Raw genomic sequence first — 26450 nt, 5'->3', positions numbered from 1 at the left:
AACCTTTTGCATTCCTTACTTTTCTCTGTTGCAGAGATTAAATAAGATAATGCAGGTAAATCTCTTAACATATTCTCAGTTCATTAAATGACAACCATTCTTCCTATTTCTTTAAATATAAATTTATGAAAGTTGGTGGGCGTTGCCTTAAAAAGTCTCTCTTTTCTGATGCACCTAATTTCACACAATCCCTTTGTTCCTGTGAGTGTTAAGGATAAATGCTCAAGAATTTGCTACTTGCAGTAGAAGATCAGAAGCTGAAGTAAGAAATTGCTTTCAAAGAAACTGTAACACAGAAGGTGGTAGGTGTGGACGTGGGTCATACTCATGCAGAGCTGACTGTGGCGAGTGCTGTCACATGAGATGAGAGTGTGGCTGCGGTCATGAGGACAGTCATTGTGTCCTGGGAAGACTGGAGAAGGCTGCATTTGACGGGGACTCTACCTTGTCACATATTATCAGACAGAACTTGATTTTAGGAGAGTTGTGAAGATACATAAAACAGACAGGTTGCCTTAGCCCAAGCAGTTAGTGAGTTTGGGCTAAGAGCCAGGTGGTTCCTGTGCCCCGTGTGTCCTCACAGCCTGACTCCCATATGTAAACCCACGGCATGAACACCACGAGTGTGCCCAGCACTGCCTGGTCAGCACCCCCTGTGCAGTCTGTCCCTCCGTCCTTCTGCCCTTGCCGCCACCCCAATCTGCTGTCTCCACAAGGGTCTTCCTCAACCCGTCACACTCCCACTGCTAAATACAAGTGACCATCTCAGTGTCTTCCTTGAAATCCCCCGAGGTTCCCAGTAACTCTTGGGATAGAATCAGACTTGGCCTGCAGGCCCTTGGGGCTCTCCTGTCTCATCCCTCTGTGGACTTAGGTCTCAGGCTGGGCTTGTGCGGGAACCTGGGTTGCTGGGCCCAGGCCCTTTTCTGGTGCCATAGATGGCTTCTGTGGGATGCACTGAGCTCTGGCGACGTTTAGCTCCTGGGGGGCACTCCCCAGGACAGGAGGAGGCATCCCCCAGTGTCTGCCGTCACACTCTTACGGGTGTGCTCCCACGTGCCGGACAAGATGTGCTGAGCGTGCATGAACTCCGTCCCCAGAGAGTCCTAATGCATGGATGTGGGAGCCGAGACACGCAGCGCCAGTCCCCTGAGCTGCGTCAGCAGTGATTGTGCGTCTGGCCACGGAGCTCCCGGTCCAAACCCCAGTGGGGCGCTGTGGTCTGGGGGCCTCCGTGCTGCCTCTCTGTGTCCAGGCTTGGGGCTTCCCCACATCCTGATAACGAGCCTAATGAGCAGAACTGGGATCCTGTCACTCCGCGCCTGCAACACTTCACCACGGCGAGCTCTTGGGGGATGGCTGAGACCGAGCATCCCGGTGCCTGCCCGTTTGTCCTCACCACTCTTGTGGCCTGGACCAGATGAGGACATGCAGGCACACGCGCGTGCGCACACATGTATGTGTGGGTGTGTGAGCATGTGTTTATCCATGTGCGCATGCATGTGTGTGTATGCATATGCATGAATCAACCTAGTGACGAATTCACCCAAATGTATGTGTCAGCGAGTCTGCGCCTGGCGCCGTTGTGCGCCCTGGGGTACGGGTGTGCAGGAGTGAACTGGTACCCTTGTGCGGAAAGAAGTGGGTTCACGCGGCATGGCATACCCTGTGCCCGGGCTCCTCTGGGCAGGTGAGGCGGGCCGCAGGTCCGTGGGGTACGGGGGAGCCAGGGTGCCTTGGGAGAGCAGGTTCAGGCCCACGTGGTGAGGCCCCAGGCGCGGGTTGTCGGCTCCGCGGCAGCGGGCTTTGTTCCAGGCACGGGCAGCCGTGCAGAAGGCGGAGCGGGGAGGTGAGGGCCGGCGCGGACGCCCGCGTGGTGCGCGTGCGGGAGCGGCCCGGACACGGACGTAGCGAGCGTGCGCCCCTGGTTCCGGCTGGAGGGCCGCCCCGGGAGGGCGCTGGCGCTCTGCGTGCCCCGGTGGAGGGACGGGCTGGCGAGCGAGGAGGGGGCGTGCTCCCGAGCAGCGGCGCAGCTTGCGCGGATCCCGGCCCCGCGGCGCGCGGTGCGCCCACGGCCGCTGCCCCCTCGGCGGCAGGTGCTTCCCGGGCCGGGCCGCGCCGCGCCGCAGCCGGCGCCCCGTCCGCTCAGCACCTGCCGCGGCCCCGCTGCCTGCCCGGACCGGCTCGGGCCGGTGCGCGTGGGCAGGGCTATGACGCAGCCCGTTTCCGGCGCCGCGTCGGGCTGGAGGAGGTGTCCCCCCAAGATGTGTGGTCCCTGCGCTGCGGGGGCCCGAGCGGATTCCTGGGCAGCTTCTCCCCAGACGCGCCGTGCGGACAGCGTCGTCAGCAGCCGCGCAAGGCCGCTGTGGCGACGGGTCGGCCTTGCGCCCTCGGGCGGCACGGTGGCCACCGCGTAGGTCCCGCTCACACAGCCTCTCGTCCTTACGGGTTTCGTGCATTTGCTTAGGAAACTGCTTCAAGTTTCTTCTCCATTAAGTAGCAGCGGATGTAATGACCAAACAGCAGCCCGATCGACCGCAAATTGATGTGGCCTTCCGGGGATGACTGTGGTATTTGGGGGATCATTGTGCTGTGCTCTTGGCTGAGACGTGTTGCATTAGGAAAATAGTCCCGAGGTTTTTACTGGGAAAACAGCTGGTTTTACTTCTGAAAATGCACTTCTGAATGGCATATGGTGGGAGGGCAGGGAAGGCTGTGCGGTTCCAGACGCTCACACTGTGTTCTAATAGCTTGTTTTTCTAAACTTCTCTTAAATCTTCGTTCAGTTGCACAACATACATCAAAGTGTTCTGACCAACCGCAGCCGTATGGGAGCCGCTACCCAGGAACGCTCATGTAACACAAATCCTAACTGGCCCGAATGCCCTATTTCCAGTAAAACATAAAATAGATCATTCCGAAGTCACACACCAGTAATGCTCTTTTTGCAAGCATCCCACGCACAGTCTGAAAACCACCTCTTCTGGGGATTGCCCCGCGATCGTTGCTGGAGAAGCAGACTGTCTAATTTTATCACATTCACAAGAGTACATCAAAAATTGAGCGCCATATTTTCCTATTTTTAAATTGTGTTATATCATTAAGTGGTTTATTTTTACAATAAAATACATAAATCTTTTATGATTTACTGATCTCTTTAAAAATCATAGCTATTGCTTTTTCTGTATATATAATAAAAACTTGACTATTACTTTTTTCTACGCCTGAATAAGATATATGCATTTTTATGATGTAAATACACAATGCTATATAGCTAATTTGAATTGAAAAATTAAATATGTAATGGTTTAAATAGTTTTCTAATGAAAACATTTCATCACACAGAAAACTTTAGGTTTTCAGCAGTAATGGTCAGTGAAATCCATATGATTGCCTTAAGATATATTACTTTACTATCTTTAGATCTTGTATTTTTTTTTTTTTAAAGAGATGAAATGCTTGTGGGGACAGACACAATTCTGCTCTGTATGTTTCTGTCTCATTCTTCTTTGATTACCACAACTGAATTTGGTGTGACTCTTTCCCAAGTACGCATCAAAATACGTTCTGGACTGTGTGATGGCAGCAAACTGTTCATATCTCTGTGCTACCTGATTTTTATTCACATTGTAGGAATGAATTTGACCCATCTTTATGCCTTTGCAATGTGTGCAGTGAAGCCTATGAATTTCCCTCTGAGTACCACTTTAGTTGCCCTGTACCGCTTGGAGCAGGTGCTATTTTTATTATTCAGTAGTTAACATTTTCTAATTCCCATTAGGACTTTTTTTAACCTAGACTTTATTTAGATGTGTGCTTTTAGGCTTCTACGTGTATGAGCTTGTTTTTGGTAAACTTTCTGTTACTGATTTCTGATTTTATGGCATTGTGTTTGGAGCACGTGATCTATATGGCACTGATTCTCTTCTACCTGTTGCGATTTTTGTATCTATTGAGAAACTTGGCTGTGTGGTTGATTTTTATGAGTATCATGTATGTGTGCGTGAAAAGAATATGTTCTCACCCACCACTGGGTACATGTTTGCATAGATGTCTATTGACCCAACCTTATTAATTGTATTCAAATTATACAGGTTTCCTAATTTTTTGTACTCTCGATTGTTTTTTTTTTAATTAGAGAAATGTATTAATACCTCTCCCTGTGATTGTAATCTTGTCAATTTCTTCTTATAATTCTATTAATTTTTGCTCCGTATAATTACAGGCTGTGTAATTGGGCATATTTAAGTCAGACTTCTTATGTTTTCATTGCAGTGTTCCTTTTATAATATCTATAAACTATTTTTAATGAGGTCTTATTTGCCTTGTATCTATTTTTTCTAGTACTTTTGCAATCAATCTTGCCTTCTTTTATTTAGTATATGCTATTTTTCTCCCACCCTTCACATTCAGCCTTTAAAAGTGCTTTTTAAAAAAATTTTATTTATTTATTTGAGAGAAGAGAGAGAAAGGGAGCATGAGTGAGGGGAGGAGCAGTGGGAGAGGGAGAGGCAGACTCCCCTCTGAGCAGGGAGCCTGATGTGGGGCTCAGTCTCAGGACCCTGGGACCATGACCCGAGCTGAAGGGCAGATGCTCAACTGACTGAGCCACCCAGATGCCCCTAAAAATGATGTTTTTAGTGTTTTTCTTGAAATCCAACTAAGAATCTCTTCTTTTTTTTAACTTGTTGAGTTTAGTCTGCTTACAACTGGTATGCTTACTCACACATTTGATCTTATTTTGTGCATTCTCTTCTACATTAAAAAAAAACTTCTGTATTTTCTATTTATCATGGATTTTCTTTGCTTCTTCATTTCTTCTTCCTTAGCCTCAATTGGATTGACTGAAAAAAGGTTTTAATTCTCTTTTTATCCCTGTGAATGCTTTTGGTTTTTTACTGGTTAACTTCAAGAAACTAGCAATTTTGTAAGGTATTGTAACTCTGCCTTTCTGTTAAACTCGATCTGTGTCTCATTCCTAGACTCAGTGCCTTGCAAAGTGCTCAGTGTTTAGTGGATGATCTCTGGATGTTTGTTGGATGTCTGTTGAATTGTTTGGATGGTATGAGTTATCAAGGTGTCTTGACCTTGTGCTCGTTTGTGGACTGCTAAGCTATGTTGAATTGGTAGCTCGGTGGCGATGAGTGGATTCCTCTGTGTCGTGTTTCTCACCTGAAATGGGTATAAAATAGTTTACATCTCATAAGTTTGTTAGGAGGATGAAATGTTCAGTGTTCAGAATGCTGTTGGCACAGAGTTAAGACTCTCTCTGTTAGTTTGCTATTGAGTCTATGTACACCTTCATTTCCTATTTGTAACTGAAGAACAGCCTCGAGGTATGTGCACACTGTGAGGGTACGTACTTTCAGATGTACTTCAGTATATTTTTCTTAATAATTTGGATATTCTTGGCATGGAAGGAAGATGGACATTGTCATGAACCACAATTATGTAATGTTTGGGTCCAAAAATGGTTCTGTAGGTGGAGTGCAGTTCAGCTCCTTCCAGGAGATATTTTAAGTCGCTGTGGCCTTCTGACTGCAGCATGAGGGGAGGTGATGATCAGATCAGAGGCAGGTCCTCAGAGGGACCCCCGCCAGGGACTGCACAGAGGCCTTAGGGTTTGATAACTGGCAGATTAATAACTGACCTCAAACTTCAAATGCCCCATTCAGGGCATCTTTCAGATAATTTATTGAAGATGGATTATGATCTATATTTAAAAATAAATTCTGGTATATTCATATTGTAGTCTTTTGATCTTTTATTGTACTTTTATAATTCTTGGTGGCATTTCATATATAGAAAACATACACTTCCTAAGGTCAAAATGTACCATTAGTAATTAGTCATAAGGAAGTTTTTGGAGGCCAATTCTGAAATTGTTATAAATAAGAAAAAAACCTCGTGTCAGTTTCTTACTTTAGATTCACTGTTGTTAGATAGCATCAGTGTAGTGTTTATTAATTCAGCCTTTAAAGAACACATCTTGTTTCCTCCCCTTACAACTCTAGGGATCATCATTCACGACCCAACAGCACCAGCTTTATAACCTTTTCGCCACCACAGCCACTGGGGATGGCAGAAAGCCGTGGGACTTGGGAACCCTGAGGTAAGGCCCGCCCTGGCCTGCAGGGGGCGCACGAGACATGCTTCTGTTAACAGCTCCTGAGGCACGTGGCCTTAGTGTCTGAAAACTCAGTCTGATCTCTTTTTTCCAAATACAACAAGGTTGTGGTGAACCTACTCATGCTGAGCCATCTAAGAAGAGTATGATTTATACACAGAACAGGTCACACCAATTTGGAGTGCTAACGTAAAGGGTGCTGGTCTTTGCTAGGCTTGTGCCTTGTGACCCCTGAGGGTCAGATATGCACAGGGAGGTAATGAGATGCTCATAAACTACAGTGATGCAAATGCATATATGTGTATGTTCCTGTTCTCTAAAAAAGATAATTCTGTTATGGGGAATAATCACTAAATATATAATGTAGATAAAAAAGTATCATCAATATTTGTGCGCACGCACACTTACAGACGGCAAGGGCGGAATGAACAGTGTCTCTGCTCTCCTCTGTAATCGCTAAGCGAATATAAAAGCCCCTCTGATGTGTGAGGGCGTGTTCCCTGAGCCCTCTCCAGGTGGGGCTCTGTTTGGCATCGTGGGCCCCCTGGAGCCCAGCCATGTGCTGGTCAGCGCTTGCGAAGGCTCTCCTTGGGCAGCTCTGGCCATCCCCAAATAGGAGATTTTCTCAGGAAAACCAGCATCAATAAACAGGTTGTATGTAACACTTTGTAGCAAGTTGGTTGAGGCACCAGCCTTGTTAGAGTGTTGCGCCTCCCAGAAGTCTTTGAATCACTGATCCAAATAATTTATCATTTGAAAACGTTTGTTCTATATTTTTAAAGATCTTCAGAATGACCTGCTTGCCTTTAATTACTCACACGTGAGCATGCTATCTCAGTGCTGGTTTGCTCATTGTTGGGAAGACAGGCTACAAGTCAGTGTCTTTGCCCTAATTTGTGTTAAAAATAAAAAATCATTTTTTTCTCCTGATGCTTCTTCCTTTCCTATAGATGCGAGCGCTGTTTTGAAGGACATCCAAACCACGGATACCCATGTGGGACTGCTTTCAGCCCTTGTGGACGCTACGCGGCTTCTGGCGCGGAGGACAGACATGTAAGTGCCCTTGCGGTGTGTCGGTTGGTCTTCAGTCATGAGACCCTAGACTCATTCTTGTGGAAACTGGTTAATGTTGTCGCACAGGAGGATAAAAATCTGTTTTAATGAGAATAATGTGTACACTATGAAAGACCCTCATGCATTAATTTTGGTGAGGCATGATTATTTTTAACCTCAGTCACACGTTAGTTTATTTCTTTATTCATTTATCAGTCATTGCACAAATTGCCTCTCATGTAGGAATTGCTGCATGCTGCATTTTCTGTGAATCACCAGGTAACAACACTAATGAGTAAAGTACCAGATCAAAGTATTTAACTGGGAGTCTTCCTTTTTGATATCTTAGGGAACAATGTACTTATTTTATTATTATTTTTAACCTTCCAAAGAAGTGCCTTTATTTATTCACAGGGCTTAGGAAGGGAAAAGGCTCTAGAAAAAGGGAATTTCAGAATAGGCCCTGGTGCAGGGAGGACTTGGCAGGGTCCAGGCTGCCGTCTCCTGTGCTTTCTGGTGGTCACTGCCTGGTCGTGAGGACGTCCCGCGTCTCTCGGTGGCCAGTTTGGGCCCCAGTGAGTGGCCCTGATGACTTCTCAGCCCCCGCCCAGCACCCCCCAGGTCAGCCCCCCTCCGTCAGCGCCCCCGCCCAGCCCCCCACTCAGCCCGCCCCGTTCAGCCCTCCCCGTCCAGCCCCCTGCCCAGCCCCCGCCCTGCCCCATCCTGCTGCGCCAGCTCTTCATCCTACACGCGTGCTAAGGGCCCGGGACTCCTCGAGGCCGACGCGCTGGCGGTCCGTAGTCGCACGGTTGCGAGCCGCAGTGCGGGGGTGTCCCTGATCAGCTCCTACTTAAGGATCTGCTTGCTGGCGGCGCCTGCCCCAGCCCCACTGCAGGCTGGCAGGACACCCCCCGCCGCCCTGCCGACTGGCCCAGCGTACTTACTTCGTTGTTTTAAATCGATTTTTAAATTTTTATTTATTTATTTATTTTAGAGCGAGAGAGGTGGGGGAGGAGCACAGGGAGGGAGAGAGAATCTCAAGCAGGCTCCACACCCAGCGTGCAGCCAACTTGGGGCGCCATCTCACGACCCTGAGATCATGACCTGAGCCCAAATCCAGAGTCAGACGCTCAACCGGCGAAGCCCCCCAGGCGTCCCTCAATGTACTTATTTTAATGAAATTGCCTTCCCTTCCTCTCCCCAACATACCTTACATGTTAGACACACATGTCTTATGATGGATTTGGAATAGAGACTGATACATATCCATTTGTCCTCAACATATTTAAAAAGGTTTTGTGTTAGGGCGCCTGGGTGGCTCAGTTGGTTAAGCGCCTGCCTTTGGCTCAGGTCATGATCCTGGAGTCCCGGGATCGAGTCCCGCATGGGGCTCTCTGCTCGGCAGGGAGTCTGCTTGTCCCTTTGACCCTCCGCCCTCTCATGCTCTCTGTCTCTCATTCTCTCTCTCAAATAAATAAATAAGATCTTAAAAAGGTTTTGTGTTAGTTTCCTAGGGCTAGTGCAACAAATCACCATAAATTTCGCAGCTTAAAACAACAGAAATCTATTCTCTCAGTTCTGGAGGCTGCAGGTCTAAAAATCAAGGGGTTGGAGGGTTGGTTCCTCCTGGAGACCCTGAGGAACTGTCTGCCCTGGCCCCTTCCACTTCTCGTGCTGGCTGCCGATCCTTGGCATGCTTTGGCTTGGGGCTCATCAGTCCAGTGTCTGCCCCCATCTTCACACAGCTGTCTTCCCTGGTGTCGCCATTCTCCCTCTTCTTTCTCTTACAAGGACACTGGTCACTGGACACCCTAAATCCAAGCTGATCTTATGATCTTAACATAATCATATCAGCAGAGATCCTACTTCCAATAAGATTACATTCACAGGTCCTGGGGTTAGGACTTGAACATATCACTTTGGGGGACACAATTCAACTCACTACAAGTCTATATGGGTTATCTAAATAAAAAAAGACATAGAGAAATTTCTAAAAACTCAAGGAAACTATAGACTTTATTTGGAAATAAATAACTTTTACCATTTAGCTGAAAGATTTATCATATAAACTTTTTTCTTTTTCAATTTAACTGATAAGAATGGAATTTAAAAGGATGGAAAACTATTTTATGAAACTTTTTTTTAAAAAGATTTAATTTATTTATTTGACAGAGACACAGTGAGAGAGGGAACACAAGCAGGGGGAGTGGGAGAGGGAGAAGCAGGCGATGCAGCGCTCGATCCCAGGACCCTGGGATCATGACCCGAGCCAAAGGCAGACGCTTAACGATTGAGCCACCCAGGCGCCCCTATTTTATGAAACTTATAAGTAGGAAAATCTATTCTAAAATTTTACTAGTTCTTAAGTAACTAAATGTGCTCCACTGACGTCTTTCTTTGTCATCTGCTATGATAGATACTTGAGTTCACTATAAATGAGGTACTTTGATTATGTGAAAGTGGGTATAAATAGATACTTTAGTTTTTTTTATTTATTTTTTTAAGTTTTATTTTATTATGTTATGTTAGTCACCATACATCAGTAGTTTTTGATGTGGTGATCCACGTTCCATTGTTTTCGTATAATACCCAGTGCTCCATGCAGTACATGCCCTCCTTAATACCCATCACCAGGCTAACCCATCCCCCCTACCCCTCCCCTCTAGAACCCTGTTTGTTTCTCAGAGTCCATAGTCTCTCATGGTTCATCTCTCCCTCCAATCCCCCCCCCTTCATTTTTCCCTTCCTTCTCCTAATGTCCTCCATGCTATTCCTTATGTTCCACAAATAAGTGAAACCGTATGATAATTGACTTTCTCTGCTTGACTTATTTCACTTAGCATAATCTCCTCCAGTCCCATCCATGTTGATGTAAAAGTTGGGTATTCATCTTTTCTGATGGCTGAGTAATATTCCATTGTATATACGGACCACATCTTCTTTATCCATTCCTCTGTTGAAGGGCATCTCGGCTCTTTCCACAGTTTGGCTATTGCGGACATTGTTGCTATGAACATTGGGGTGCATATGGCCCTTCTTTTCACTGCATCTGTGTCTTTGGGGTAAATACCCAGGAGTGCAATTGCTGGGTCATAGGGTACCTCTATTTTTAAATTTTTGAGGAACCGCCACACTGTTTTCCAAAGTGGCTGTACCAACTTGCATTCCCACCAACAGTGTAAGAGGGTTCCCCTTTCTCCACAACCTCTCCAACATTTGTTGTTTCTTTCCCTGTCCATTTTTGCCATTCTAACTGGTGTAAGGTGGTATTTCAATGTGGTTTTGATTTGAATTTTCCTGATGGCTAACGATGATGAACATTTTTTCATGTGTCTGTTAGCCATTTGTCTTCTTCGGAGAAGTGTCTTTTCATGCCTTCTGCCCATTTTTTGACTTGATTATTTGTTTTTTTGGGTGTTGAGTTTGAGAAGTTCTTTATAGATCTTGGATACCAGTCCTTTATCTGTAGTGTCCTTTGCAAATATCTTCTCCAATTCTGTGGGTTGCCCCTTTGTTTTGTTGACTGTTTCCTTTGCTGTGCAGAAGCTTTTTATCTTGATGAAATCCCAAAAGTTCATTTTTGCTTTTGTTTCACTAGCTTTTGGAGATGCATCTTGAAAGAAGTTGCTGTGGCTGATGTCAAAGAGGTTACTGCCTATGTTCTCCTCTAGGATTTTGATGGATTCCTGTCTCACATTGAGGTCTTTCATCCATTTTGAGTTTATCTTTGTGTATGGTGTAAGAGAATGGTCCCGGTTTCATTCTTCTGCATGTGGCTTTCCAATTTTCCCAGCACCATTTATTGAAGAGACTGTCTTTTTTCCATTGCATGTTTTTTCCTGCTTTGTCGAAGATTATTTGACCATAGAGAGGGTCCATATCTGGGTTCTCTATTCTGTTCCATTGGTCTATATGTCTGTTTCTGTGCCAGTACCATGCTGTCTTGGTGATCACAGCTTTGTAATATAGCTTGAAATCAGGCAACGTGATGCCCCAGCTTTTTCTTTTTCAACATTTCCTTGGCGATTCGGGGTCTTTTCTGATTCCATACAAATTTTAGGATTGTTTGTTCCAGCACTTTGAAAAATGTCATTGGAATTTTGATCGGGATGGCATTGAAGGTATAGATTGCTCTGGGTAGCATAGACATTTTAACAACGTTTATTCTTCCGATCCATGAGCATGGAATATTTTTCCATCTTTTTCTATCTTCTTCAGTTTCTTTCATGAGTGTTCTGTAGTTCCTAGAGTATAGATCCTTTACCTCTTTGGTTAGGTTTATTCCAAGGTATCTTATGGTTTTTGGTGCTATTGTAAATGGAATCGTTTCTCTAATTTCTCTTTCTACAGTTGTGTTGTTAGTGTATAAGAAAGCAGATGATTTCAGTGCATTGATTTTGTATCCTGCCACATTACTGAATTGCTAGATGAGTTCTAGCAATTTGGGGGTGGAGTCTTTTGGGTTTTCCACATAAAGTATCATGTCGTCTGCGAAAAGAGAGAGTTTGACTTCTTCTTTGCCAATTTGAATACCTTTTATTTCTTTTTGTTGTCTGATTGCTATTGCTAGGACTTCTAGTACTGTGTTGAACAATGGTAGCGAGAGTGGGCATCCGTGACGTGTTCCTGATCTTAAGGGAGAGGCTCTCAGCTTTCCCCCATTGAGGATGATATTCGCTGTGGGTTTTTCATAGGTGGATTTTATGAACTTGAGGAATGCTCCCTCTATCCCTATACTCTGAAGAGTTTTAATCAGGAAAGGATGTTGTATTTTGTCAAATGCTTTTTCTGCATCAGTTGTGAGAGGACCATATGGTTCTTCTCCCTCCTTTTATTAATGTGTTCTATCACATTGATTGATTTGCGAATGTTGAACCACCTTGCATCCTGGGGATAAATCCCACTTGGTTGTTGTGGATGATCCTTTTAATGTATTGTTGGATCCTATTAGCTAGGATTTTGTTGAGGATCTTGGAATCCATATTCATCAGGGATATTGGTCTGAAATTCTCCTTTTTGATGCGGTCTTTGCCTGGTTTGGGGATTAGGGTAATGCTGGCCTCATAGAATGAGTTTGGAAGTTTTCCTTCTGTTTCTATTTTTTAAAACAGCTTCAGTAGAATAGGTATTATTTCTTCTTTGAATGTTTGGTAGAATTCCCCAAGGAATCCATCAGGCCCTGGACTCCTGTTTTTTGGGAGGTTTTTGATCACTGCTTCAATCTCGTTACTGGTTATTGGCCTATTCAGGTTGTCAATTTCTTCCTGTTTCAGTCTTGGCAGCTTATAGGTTTCCAGGAAGGCCTCCATTTCATCCAGATTGCTCAGTTTATTGGCATATAGTTGTTGATAATAATTTCTAATAATTGTTTCTACTTCCTTGGTGTTAGTTGTGATCTCTCCCCTTTCATTCATAATTTTATTAATTTGGGTCCTTTCGTTTTTCTTTTGGATAAGTCTGGCCAGTGGTTTACCGATCTTATTAATTCTTTCAAAGAACCAACTTCTAGTTTCGTTGATCTGATCTACTATGTTTCTGGTTTCTAATTCATTGATCTCTGCTCTAATCTTAATTATTTCTCTTCTAATGCATGGCTTAGGCATCGTTTGTTGCTTTTTCTCTAGTTCTTTAAGCTGTAGAGTTAGTTGGTGAATTCGGAATTTTTCTGTTTTTTTGAGTGAGGCTTGGATGGCTATGTATTTCCCCCTTAGGACTGCCTTTGCAGTATCCCATAGGTTTTAGACCGATGTGTTTTCATTCTCAGTGGTTTCCATGAATTGTTTAAGTTCTTCTTTGATTTCCTGGTTGACCCAAACATTCTTGAGCAGAGTGGTCTTTAGCTTCCAAGTGTTTTTAATTTCTTCCAAATTTTTTCTTGTGATTAAGTTCCAGTTTTAAAGCATTGTGGTCTGAGAATATGCAGGGAATAATCTCAATCTTTTGGTATCGGTTGAGACCTGATTTGTGACCCAGTATGTGGTCTATTCTGGAGAAAGTTCCATGTGCGCTCGAGAAGAATGAGTATTCTGTTGTTTTAGGGTGGAATGTTCTGTATGTATCTATGAGGTCCATCTGGTCCAGTGTGTCATTCAATGCTCTTGTTTCTTTGTTGATTTTCTGCTTAGATGATCTGTCCATTGCTGAGACTGGAGTATTGAGGTCACCTACAATTAACGTATTGTTATCAATATGACTCTTTATTTTGGTTAACAGTTGGCTTATGTAGATGGCTGCTCCCATGTTGGGGGCATAGATATTTACAATTGTTAGATCTTCTTGTTGGATAGACCCTTTAAGAATGATATAGTGTCCTTCTGTGTCTCTAACTACAGTCTTTAGTTTAAAATCTAATTTGTCTGATATAAGAATTGCTACCCCAGCTTTCTTTTGAGGTCCGCTGGCAGACCAGAAGATGGATCTCCATCCCTTCACTTTCAGTCTGGATGTATCTTTAGGTTCAAAATGAGTCTTTTGTAGACAGCATATGGATGGGTCCTGTCTTTTTATCCAATCTGCAACCCTGTGCTGTTTTATGGGAGCATTTAGGCCGTTCACATTGAGAGTGATTACTGAAGGACATGAATTAATTGTCATTATGTTGCCTGTGAAGATGTTGTTTTTATAGATTGTCTCTGTAAATTTCTGTTGTATATCACACTTGGGGTCTATCTCCTTTTATAGGACCCTCCCTAATATTTCTTGCAGGGCCGGCTTAGTGGTCACATATTCTTTCAGTTTCTGCTGGTTGTGGAAGCTCTGCATCTCTCCATCCATTCTAAATGAAAGCCTTGCTGGATAAAGTATTCTTGGTTGCATGTTCTTCTCGTTTAGTACCCTGAATATGTCTTGCCAGGCCTTTCTGCCTTGCCAGGTCTCTGTGGATAGGTCTGATGTTATCCTGATGTTCCTCCTTCTGTACAGAAGGAATCTCTTCCCCCCTAACTGCCCTTAAGATGGTTTCCTTGGTTCTAAGATTTGCAAGTTTTACTATTACATGCCGGGTGTTGGCCTGTTTTCCTTGATCTTGGGAGGGGTCCTCTCTGCCTTTAGGACACGAATGTTTGTTTCATTCCCCAGATTAGGGGGGTTCTCAGCTACGATTTGCTCAAATATATCTTCTAGTCCTCTCTCTCTCTCTACACTCCCTCCGGGATTCCAATAATTCTGACATTGGAATGCTTCATGGTGTCACTTATTTCTCTGATTCTATTTTCATGGATTCCGATTTGTTTTTCCCTGGCCTCCTCTTTTCCCTTTTTATCTATTATACTGTCTTCCAGATCGCTTATTCTCTCTTCTGTCTCAGTTACCCTAGCTGTTAGATTATCTAGATTAGATTGGATCTCACTGATAGCATTTTTAAGTTCTGCCAATTCAGCTTTCATTTCTGCCTTTAGAGACTCTCTGTTGCCATTAATTGATTTCTCCATGCTAGCTATTGTCTTCACAATTGCTAGCCTGAATTCCATCTCCGACATCTTGGTTATATCTGCATCCATTTGTAAATCTGCAGCATAAGTCATAATCTCTGAGTCTTTTCTGTTTTGGGGGCTCCTCCTCCTAGTCATTCTGTTAATGGGTGGTTGAGGGAATGTATAGAGTCCAAATTATTGACCAGAACCCAAGCAAGATGCACCTGTTTTCTAGGGACCTCAGGGTTGCTGGCCTCTTGTTTTCCCAGCCTGTCTTCTGGGGGAGGGGCCTGCCGCACTGTTACTCAGGCAACCCTGTTTGGGCAGAGTTGCCCTGCCCCCCTGTGGTGGGGGATGGGCTCAGTGGGAACCAGTTTTGGGGGGCTTTTGTTCTCTGGCGGCTTTCCTGGGCAGCTTTCCACGTCTCTTCCATGAGTCAGAGCAGAAGAGACTGTTTCCAACCCTCTTCCTCAGAGCAGAGAGACCTCAGTCTGTTCTTTAGTGAGCTCTCCAGGCCACACCGTCTCTGTTTCTGTCTGTGATGCTATAAACTGTGGCATCCTGGGTTGTGTGCCCCTCTGCAGCGCCCCCAGTCCTACCTCCAGGTCGGGGCACATCTCTGCCCTTTGTGCTTCTAAAACTGCCAGCCACTCCCAGTTCACACGCATGAGCCCACCGCTCCGGGTTTCTGTCCCAGGGGCTGCCCTAAAGTCCTTTCCCCGCCGCTAGCCGCTACCGTTCTGCGAGTCTGTGCCCCATCTGCAGCGCACAAGGCTGTCGCTCACCGGTGGTGTAGGATTCCCACAGTCAGGTTCCCTCCCACTACGGTTTATCCTCCCATATCTGCCCACGGAATCACAGCTCCCTGCTTCATACCTCGAAACCAACTGCTCACGATATTCTGTTTGTAGAGATCCAGATCACATCTCAGGCTGATTTCGTGGGTGTTTAGAGTGGTCTGGTAGATATCCAGCTCAATTCTGGGACTGGTTGCAATAGGGTCCCCTACTCCTCCACCATCTTTTCTCCCACACCTGAAAGCATTTTCATATAGAAAATGAAAGGCTGTTTCTTAAATGACTCTTATCTAGATGTCTTTCCTGATATCACAGCATCATTTTATGAGCATTGTGAGATCCTCACCAATGCAAGGCAGTGCTAATCCCCACTCAAAATTTGGCAAAAACAGAAGGAGTTGCAGGAAGGACTTTTCCAGACGCTGCTCTGAAAAGAGTCAGGCCACCTTCAGAGCCTGCGTGCATCAGAGCCCGCCCGCACCTGTCTGCTTCCCGCTGCTCTGGCCTTCCTGGGGTGGGAGGGAGAAGCATCTCCCTCTCTGCCTGGCCCCTCCAGCCATCCCCTCCTGCCGCATGGGGGCCGCTCTGCCCAGAGCCTCTCTCTCCCTGCCCTGTGGTCTCTGCTGTTCTCCATCAGCCTGGATGCATGTTCCCTGGAGCCTAACTATGTGAACAGGAACCATCAGCATGTACTTGACTTACTTCTGTAATTGGATTTATGTCCCACATTGTACTCAAGCTGGTTCCTGGAACGTTAGCACCACCAGCCCAACTCCCTCACCTCCCGGCCTCTTTCCCGCTGTTTCTCATCTCTTGAAATCCTTTGCTCCCATGGCTTCTGGCCCTCATGCTTCTTCCTGCACCCGTCCTACTCATCTCCCCCACATCACAGGTCACCTCGATGTCACGCACCTCGAACGCTGGCCCCTTTCCTGCTTCCTGAGTGCGGTACAGCTGGGGCTCTCCTCAAGCACCGGTGGTCACTTCCCCGCCCATGGGCTTCTCGGGGTGCAGCGCCCCTTTCCAGGGTGGTTTTCCCTGGGGAGACGCCCACAGACGTGCTGAGATGTTTGTTCCTGCTTTCTCTCCGTGGTTTGGGATCTAGAGAGATTCAGGGGGTATGTGACCAACATATGCCTCCAAGAATTACATTTTTTATTAGCACATGGTTTATATACGGGGCATAAAGTAGTTGTCGGTTCACCTGTCTGAGGAGTTTTTTGCAGGTCTTTGTGTGGACACTGCGTTTCTCTTGGGCTGACATGGAGGAGCGAGGCTGTGGGTCTGTGGGCTGGCGTGGGCTTAGCTTCACCGGAAACTGCCAGCAGGGGTCCATGCTGGCTATACCACTGGCCAGTGTGGCATCGAGTCTTCGGCACCCACACACGTGCACAGATGACAGTGATGGGAGCACGCCGAGCGGGGCGCGGCTCCGGTAAGGGCAGCCACTGCGTGCCAGCGAGTAGCTCGGACTGTGACGTGAGCAGCTGTGTGCCCTGGTGTCCTCGTCTGCGGAGCAGGGACGGTGATAGCTGTGTCTTCAGAGGTGGACAGGATGACACGTCCGTGTGCGGTGAGCCTGTGCCGTCCTCGTTAACCTCCCTGTGTGATGATCAGACATGACAGGTGCCAGAGAGCTGTGGCCCTTGTGGGTCCCCTTGGTCGCTAAGCCGAACGGCAGATGCAAGGAGGGTCCTGAGTCCCAGGAAGCCCTCCAGCGCTATTCACGAGAGCGTTCCACGTGAACGTGTCCTTGCAGGGAGATCGGTGGAGCGGTGAGGCTGGTGCTGAGTCGTCGCTGGAAGGGCAGTGAGTCCGAAGAGGCCCCGAGTCCTCTGTTGACAGTCGAGGTCATAGGCGGCCTCACAGAACAACACACAAGCTTAGAGTCAGAAAAACCCGGTTAGAACGTCGGTGTTGACGCCCGAAGTCCATACCGGTCACGTACCCTCTGTGTGTCCTGCTTCCCCGGCGTGAACATGAGGGTACCTGGTGTTCGTCTGTGACATGAGCTGTAGGCGGCGATGAACCGCACAGTGTGACCGTTGCTGGGCCACGGGTTCTCAGCGCGGGGCCCGGGGCAGCAACAGTGGTCCACTTTGGGAACTGTTAGGAGCTGCTTTTCAAACAAGCACATCTGGATCAGAAGAAAAAATCCATACTTTTGATCTCTCCACTCCAAGGTACATATGACACCTACCTGTAGACTTTATTTCAGGAACCACCGTTTACCAATGGCAGGATCATCTGAAGTTCTAAATTTGAAGGGCTCATTTGTACATTAAAATAGGTTTTTTGTGGAAAAGGAATCCCCTAGATGTCTTGCTTCTGCTGCGATGTGGCATTTCCCTTTATTACCAGTGAAGTCTAGAAATACTTGTTTGCACATTTTGTTACTTAAAAATGTGAATGGATCTCGCATCAGCATGGTATCCAAGCCCAGATTTCTGTCCCTAAAATGAAGTGTCTGATGGCGTCTGTGTGTGTATTTACACACATACACATCTTCTCATCTGGTCATACAATTAGAGAGGAATGTAAGTTCTTCCCAACAGCCGTAGAAGAAGTTCAAAATACCTGAATTCCAGGCTAATTAGTAGGAAGCAGAGCGCAGGCGGTTTGTCTCAAGTTGATGGGACAGGACAGTAAAAGCCCTCTTTTCACCCAGTTTGGGACGTGCAGGTCAGGGGGGGCTGCGGAGCCGGTGAAGACCCGACCAGGCGAGGGGGAGACGCAGGCGGCGTCGGCGGCCGCGGGAGCCCTGCGCGCGCGCGTTTCAGCAGGCGGTCCCGCGTGTTCGCCGCGCGGGCGTGCGTGTGCGACGGGGCTCGGGCGCGCTGTCTCCCAGGCGGGCTGGACGCTCGGGCTTCAGCCCCTCCGCCCCCGTGCGTCTCCCCGTGGGCGGCGCCCGCACCCGCACGAGGCTCTCCGCGCGTTCTGGATCTGCCGCCTTCGGGTGGGCGACGTGCGCTCACGGTGACGCGCGTTTCCAGGGCGGGCGGGCCGCGCAAGCGTGCGCCCCGTGAACGTGCTCGTCGCTCAGCGTGGCGTGTCCCCGGGCGCAGCGGGAGCGCCGCAGCCGGCGAGCCCCGAGCGCCGGGAAGAGCCCCACGCACAGAATGAGGGCGGGGAGCAGGGAACGCGAACGCGAGCCCTCGTGAGGAGGAGGCCCGGCGCGGAGAGGGTCGCGGCGGCGCACACGGCCCACGCGGGAAGCCGTGTGGTCTTGCCCGAGGATACCGACTGCGGAAAGCCGGTGGCGTGAGCGCCCGCGGCGTCGACTGGGGCGGAGCGTTGTGGCGCGGGCGCGCGGGGGCCGTGGGGACGCGCTGCGCTGCCCGGTCCGCCGCCGTCAGGCGCCTCGGCGCTCGGGCACGTCTGGCCTCCGGGGACACGGACGTCGGCGGCGCGCGCGCGCCGGGCTGGTCCCGTCGCGGACGCCGGAGGCCGTGGCGCGCGCGGCTCGGCCCCCGTCAGCCGTGAGGGAGCCGTGCAGTCCGCTGCCGCGGGGCGTTCGCCCTCACGTGTCCGCGCGTGTGACTCCGGCTCGCCACCGCGCCACGAGGCCGTGCTGCGCGGGCCGCGGGGCCCGCCCTTCTCCCCGATGGCGCCAGCGAGGGCCGCCGCTGCGCTGCCGCTTGGCTCCCGGCCTGACGCGGCGCGGGTGAGGGGACGGGCGCCCGGGGGCAGCGGCGCGGGGCGGGCGCCGGGAGAGGTGCGCGGGGCGGGGCGGGGCGGGGCGGGGCGCGCCGTCGCGCTTCTGAAAGCTCGGGGCTGGCCTGGCGCCGTCTCGGCGCGACGGCCCGAGAGCCGCTCTGCGCCCTGACGGCCTCCCGTTCGGGTGGGACGAGGACGGGAGGGGAGGAGCAGGCCCCCGTCGCCGGCCCCTGGCGCGGCGCGGGCCGGCGGCCGCGCAGGACGGGCACGAGCGCTCGGGCGCTAACGGGCAGCAGCGCGGCCCCCGTCGCGAGCGCGCCGTCGGCCGGGGGACGCTGATGCCGCCGCGCGGCGCTGACCGTCCCCGCGCGCGGAAGTCGTCACAAGGCCCCCGTTGCACAAGTCGCGCGTTTCCGAGCACGGTTGTCGGGAGGATCCCCGTGACGCGTCTTCAGCGGCGGCCTCCGGGTGGGCTTCCAGGGCTCTGCTTTTCAGTGCTACGATGTCCGACTTCCGGCCGCGCCGTCCTTCGCTGACGTTTCCGAAACGGGAGTGAAACCCGAGCCTCCTGCCTCAGGTGTGTGTCTCCGCTTCCCAGCGGCCCCGGGGCCCTCGACTCAAGCTTCTGTTCTAGGAAACGTAGTAGACGGTGCACCAGCACCGCAGTCTGATGTTTTCACGTGCAGAAAAAGACGTCTCTGGTCGTAGTCACGCCGGCGTTCAGCCGGTACCGTGCGAGCCCGTGGGCGCTCGACGCCGCGTTTGGGCGCGGAGGATGGCCGGCGCGGGCGGGCGGCGAGGACGGCGCTCTGCGTCTCCGTGTCCGGCGGGAGGTGCGGCGCGCCGCGTGCGAGCCGGGCGCCCCCGCGAGAGGAGACGGGGCGCGGGCTTCCGCGGGCGTGCTGGGGCCTGCCCGCCCTGGGCCCGCGCTGGCGTCCCGCCCCCCTCCGCCCGCTCCCTCGCCCCCTTAGGTCTTCGTCGCGGATTGCGGGTGACCCCCCTCGACTCGACGCACGCCTGCGCAGATCAGCCGTCAGCCTTCAAGCTGTCTTCCCCGGCCCTGCGGTCAGCGCCCGCACGGTGGCTCCTGTGCTGAGTCGTGCCCGGGACGGCGCTGGACCTGCAGGTCCAGGCAGGAAACCCCCGGTGCCCACGCCTGCTGAGGGCTGGCTGCCGCGCTGCCCAGGGCCGCGGCCTCGTTAGGGCGGGAATCACGGAAACCCCGCAGAGTACGCGCTACTTTTGTCGTATCGCATGTGGGAAGGTAATTTGAGGAGGGCCCCTGTCCAGTGGCCGGCGTGGTCAGAGGCGGTGACACCAACCTTACGCCGGGGACGCTGCGGGGACGCTGCCTGACTTTTGGAAAAGCAGGACACAGGTTACTTGACTGGGTTTTGTTAAATAAATTCTGAGCAACATCCCCTCTAAAAAGCAAAGTTTGGTCCCCTCAGAATGCTACTAGATATGGTCAAAGAAGTAGGGTCTTTGGCCAGTGCTATTGCTCCATTACCAAAATAAGACTTGTGAGTCCTTTGGAAGAAGATTGTGTTATACTAATGAAATTATTCTCACGAGGCATGTGGCTAAGAGAGGACTCTGAAAATGAGCGGGAATCCTGACAGCTCACGAAGGAGTGTGGGTTCAGACCCCAGAGACCATGGCAGCGCCTTAGGTCCTGCTGGGAAATGTAGCCGAGTCCCCGTGGCCCACGCTTGGCTCGAAGGCTGTGCCATCAGCTTGCGCCCCTGGTATACTTGTAATAAGACACGTCCATTCAGATGTTTAACTGTTTAGGGTCGGAGCGAACATCCGGAAAGCACCCCAGTGACATCATCCTGGCTGAGACTGTGGCCAAGAGGTATGAGGAATCCAAACCAGGCGTTACAGAAGACAGAGGACTGGGGTGTGAGCAGATGGGGTCCTGGTTTGAAGGATGGGGGCCTACCAGCCACAGGAGAAGTTTAGGAAGGAAGGTTGGGGAAATTGTGAGATTGTGGTGTAGCCATGGAGGAAGGCTGCTCCGTAAGACAGAAATAGGTGGAATTTGTTGGAATGTAACGAAAAGTCACAATTATAATATTTTCATCATGTTATCAGACTTACCTTATGTTAGTATCATAATCATCAATTTTGATGTAAGATAATATAAAAGCTCTTTCTTATTGATAGTGGGCAGTGAGGCTGTATTTCCCATTTTACAATTCTGTGTCGCGTGGGGCTTGTTTGGGGAAGTTTTGCTCGGGTCTTCCTGGCCATGCCGGATTGCATTTAGACCGTGTCTAATGCTGCCTTAGAACACGAGGTGGAGCATGGAGCGCTCCAATAGCATGTGTAGACAAGAAGTAGAAGAAGGCAGGTACATGTGTTCAGGGTCCAGGCTACACAGCATGGTTCAGGCTATGACTCAAAATACCCCAGCAAGGGAAGAAAGGAGGACCAAATGTGGAAAGTGTGCAGGATGGCATGGTGACTATTCTCCTCCTAGGCCCACAGCCCCTGGTGTGGAGAAAGAGAAGGAAAAAGTTAAGAAATGGAAATCTGAGAACTTCTTGTTTTCCTTTAAGATCATGAGACTTCACAGTGGACATTTAGGCTGTTTCCAGTATCTTGGTATTATAAGTAATATTCAGATGTACATCCTGAGTGTGCAGTGTTTTCTATGTCTGGATTTATTTTCTCAAGATAGGTTATTAAAAGTAGTGCTACTGAGTAAAATAGCAAAAACTTTGCAAGCGTTCTAATATGTACAGAGAAATATTTTTCAGAATGTTCCCCATTGCTTGTTTCCTTACCAGGTTAGATTATTGACACTTTCAGTATCTTTGTTAAGTTCATTATCAAGAAATGGTACCTATTACTTTAATTTGCCTTTTTAAAAATATTATGAATATTGTACATTATTCCATATGCTATTAATTATTGGAGTTTTTTCATTTTAAAATTGTTTATATCCTTCATATCTTTATCTTTTGGACCCAATTTAAAATTGACTTTTTGGGGGCGCCTGGGTGGCTCAGTTGGTTGGGCGACTACCTTCAGCTCAGGTCATGATCCTGGAGTCCCGGGATCGAGTCCCGCATCGGGCTCCCTGCTCGGCAGGGAGTCTGCTTCTCCCTCTGATCCTCCCCCCTCTCATGCTCTCTCTATCTCATTCTCTCTCTCAAATAAATAAAATCTTAAAAAAAAAAATTAAAAAAAATAAAATTGACTTTTTGTCCTTTGTATTTACAGTATTTTCTTGTAGATTCAGTTTTGCTTTTTATTTTGTTGTTTTCTCTTTCAAATATAAAACTAGGATTTCTTCTAATCACTCTAGGCCTAGAAAGTTTTTTCTCTTCAAAATTTATCTCTCTGATGAAATTATGGTAGAGTCTTTCACATAAGATTGTAATTTTTAAGTTCCCTGGCTGACAGTTCCAGTATCTAGGTTATATCTGAGTCTCATTCTGTTGATTGCTGCGTCTCTTGACAGTTGGTTCGCCTACCTTTCTTTTGATGTGTTGTAATTTTTGAATGAATGCTGGATGTTGACTGTGGAAGGACATAAGGATGCCTGGACAAACATGTCTCTTTCTGCTAGGCTGTTGGTTTGGTAGGGTTAGGAGTTGAGCCAGGTGCCATGCGCTTTAATTATTAAAACTTTGGTTATAGTAAGTCATTAGAATCGGTACAGATCATTATACAAATAGAAGCATGCAGACAATATTGTATTCTTCCCAAGTCATCTTTTATCAAACCTTTTAGAAAATTTTATTTACTAAAGCATATGAGGACGAAATCTAAATCTACATGTTTTAAATAGGCCACCTTACTTTGAGAGTTGTGTTTGGCTCTGCCAATGAAAAATAACCTAAGTCTATATCTGGGAAAGGGTTATTTTCCTTGTTTTTTAAATTGAATAAAAGTTTGCTGGCTCCCCACTGGCTTCTCTTGTGGTTGGAATTAATACACAGGTGAAGTATGTCAAGCCCACAGTATTAACAGTTTGCTATGAATTTAGGAATATTCTGAGAATAATATTTTAGGTATTTGTTATGTTTTAAGGATTTTGATATATTAAAATATTTGATTCCAGCTTGAAATATGAATTGACTTAGATTTGTGACTTTTTAGTTGAGAAAAATGAGAAAATTTAGTTGAGAAAAAATGAGAAAATTTCATTCAGTTGGGAATAGCATATGAATTTTTAAGAGAAGTTGAGATTCACCATATTTAAAAGTTTACTTTCTTAGATTTTTGAGAATTGGGAGCATTTGGCTTTTTAACTTCTTTTTTCATTTAAAGTATTCAGGAAAATTTAACACATTTGAAATGAATCTTGACAGTTTTAGAATAACTTAAATTGTAAACTTAATTCATTGCCTAAAGATTTTTAATCTGTTTATCATGAGGAGATTTAACATAAATGAAAGCCACTTTGCATGTGATTGTTAAAATTTACTAGATTTTTAAATATAATAAATAAGATAGTAAATTGAATGAGAAGCTTAAGGAAACTAGGTCTTAAAATTGAATCTTTAATTAATTGAATTATTCTTTCAAAAAGTGAAAATGAGCCACAAATCTCCAGCTTTGTTGTGGAGATGAAGAGTGGAAAGCCATGGTGCTGAGTCTTTCCTTCCCATGGCCCTTCAGGAGAGTCTGCGGTTGCAGGAGCTTGGAGGAGGTGTTCCTGATAAATCACGCGTGTGCACGCCACGTCAGGAGGAGCCCGCCTGTTCCAGGGTCTGCCCACGGGGATGCTGGAGGAGGAGCAGAAAGAATGGTAGTGGGCGGAACTCTTCTCCCTCACAGTTCTGCATGGCATTTACATGAGCTCAATTTATGAGAAAGTGGCCCGCAGGTTGGCTTCTGGGAGTATATGATCTCTGCTCAGTTCGGGACTTGAAGGTCACTAAAATGGCACTGAAGACACATACCGTTCATTAAATAGGACACATCTTCCCCATTTCTGTGGTGACATCATTCTGTGCTTGGTTATAGACATCTTTGTATTTTACGAATAAACTTACTTAGCCCTGCAAGGCACAGTGGTAGGGTTTGGGCTGGAGGTCATGGTCTCCGTCAGTGTGTGGACTGCTCCCTCTCTCAGCTGTGAACGGGAGAAGGACGGCCGTCTGGCAGAGCTGTTTGTCCTCAGGACGGGAGGTGTGTGTAGTCTGATACTGCTCTCAGAGTGAAATCTTAAACCCCAAGCCCAGGTCCCTTTGCTGTTTGATGTAAACATACAAAGACATGTCAGTAAATCCACAGCATGGTGCACACTCTCCTCTCGGTGAATGACAGGTCGGGAATGGTCATCATTGAAATAGTTCTGTATTTTCTTCTCGTGTAGCCTGTTCCGAAGGCCAGGAATGCAGGGAGGATCCGCTCAGGGTCCACGAGGATGGATTTTGCAGGTGCCGAGTCCCCAGACGCCTTCTCCGGGAAGGCAGAGGTCACCGTGGAGCGCGGGCACCTGCAGGGGCCCCCCCAGCCAGAGGAGAGGCCTGTGCACCTGGGGCAGTTTGTCCTGCCCAGACAGAGCTAGGTGTTTTCCAGCCATTCTCAGAATGACCTGGAGAGCTGTAGCTTTAGTAAGTGGTGTTACTATTTACATCACAGAATGTTTCTTTCATTTGTCACTGATCAAATGGTCCCTCTCAATGTACAGTCAGTCACAGATAAAACTGGGCTATTGAAGAAAGATCGATAATAAAAGTAAAAACTGAACTCATGCTATCAGCTAATGAGAAAATGGTACTTGGTTTGTAAAACTCACTTCTTAACACTCAACTCCTCAGGGACGGCTCTGTTACAGGAAGTGGAATGGCTTCTCCATGTGCGTCCCCAGAACGTTCTAGTGATCGTGTGGTTCATGAACACATACCTTGAAGGGAAATAGTTTCTTCACTGTTTAAAGTCAGGAAAGAAAGAAATACATATTGTAGATTTTTAACATCTGGTGAGGTGTTTTTAGTAGATGAAAGTTAATGACTGATCTCCTTAAATAAACAGAAATAGACCAGGGTCCTCAGTGTTCTGTCTTCTCTGGAATAGAGTATCCATTCACTTAGGTGTTTCTAATTTAGGATATCATGTAGAACTTAATATTAAAATTCAGTCTCCTTGATGAGTGATTGAGAGTGAAGTTTCATCTTGTTATAAAGTGTTACCCCCCCCCCCCCAAAATATAGACTTTGCCTTTAGGAATTGGCCTTCAAGTCCAGGTGAAAACACAGCGGGGTCAGCACTGTGTTCGTGGGGAGGGGAGCCCGCGTCTCTGTGCTGGCTCCAGGCCGTTGACACCTGCTGTTTGAGACCCCACCTCTCCAACCGCCCCCTGAGCAGTAAGCTGGGGGGGGGGGCAAATAAAATTGGCTTTCTAAGTAGACTCTTTCTAAGTAGAACACCTCTCTGGGATTGTTTCCTTAGTGAATGTCTCTCGGAGAATTGCTTTTCCTCTTATTTTTTTGAACATGGAACTCAAACAGACCACCATTCACTCATTCTGTGATTTGCAGAAAGTACTCCAACCATTCATAAAACGTGCAGTGTTTGGGTGAGCTGGAGGAGAGAGCACGGGCTGTGGCTGTAGCAGGACCGGATTGCAGTGCCATCGTGGGCTCCTCCATGTGTGGGTGTCCTTGCGGGGCCCTCCCACCTCCCCAGCCTCACCTCTGCGTCTTGTGCCATGAGCCATGGCACGGACTCTGGTGGGAGTCACTAAGTGGGGGCACTGACCGATTGGTGTCAGGGCCAGAGAACCAGCTGGGGAGCAGGCAGCAGGCATGGCGTTCCTCAGGCTGGGAGGCTGGGTGCGCTCAGGGCCACGTGGAGGACACTGGATTCCAGCCGCATCCTCGGTGATGACATGCACACAGGAGTGCTGGAGCCACGCTGGCTGCCCTTTGCCTTCTCGTCTGTGTGTCTGATCCTCCTGGCGCCCAGCACGACCTCCCGGGACAGGAAGAGCTAGTCGCCTGTCCAGCATCGGGTGCCCTGTGGAGAGGAGGGGACCCAGGGGCCCAGGGCTGCAGAGTCCTCGTGGTCTTTGCACTGAGATGTGGATGAAGTCGTGTCTTGTACGTGGCTCTTCTGAAGTGCTCCAGAGATCAGGTGCTCTCTTAAACCTCCCCCCACCCCCACTCCCAATTTGGCCTGGGTGACTCCTTCAAGCTCCTTCAAATGTAGACTCGGATCACAAAATGAAGCCAAACAGTGAACTTGATAAACGGATTTTCTTATCTTCGTGGTTTGGACTTTAAATTTTAAAGTAAGAAAATAATGTATTTTGATTATACTCAGTCCTTAAAAATCATGTTGAAAGGTGAAAGGTTTTTGTTACTGTGCCTGTTCAAACAGTTTCTCTGTCCCTTTTCTCTGTTGTGAAGAAATAGGTCTGTGCTCACCCCTTTCACTCTT

The 26450-nt window shown here is 48.0% G+C and overlaps 1 protein-coding gene across 1 annotated transcript in view; it reads left to right on the top strand.

The window, feature by feature from the left end:
* LOC118001825 (WD repeat-containing protein 27-like) overlaps nucleotides 1-26450 on the top strand; it is a 109625-nt gene that overhangs the window by 53191 nt on the left and 29984 nt on the right. Inside the window, exons 10-11 of the mRNA XM_034991970.1 lie at nucleotides 6015-6112; nucleotides 7078-7180. Of these exons, the coding sequence (XP_034847861.1) occupies nucleotides 6015-6112; nucleotides 7078-7180 (201 nt within the window). The remainder of the gene's footprint in view (nucleotides 1-6014; nucleotides 6113-7077; nucleotides 7181-26450) is intronic.

This window comes from Mirounga leonina, unplaced genomic scaffold, assembly GCF_011800145.1.
Source record: "Mirounga leonina isolate KUSES-001 unplaced genomic scaffold, KU_Mleo_1.0 Mir_54, whole genome shotgun sequence".
Taxonomy (NCBI): Eukaryota; Metazoa; Chordata; class Mammalia; order Carnivora; family Phocidae; genus Mirounga; species Mirounga leonina.
This window is presented reverse-complemented; position numbering and strand designations above follow the sequence as displayed.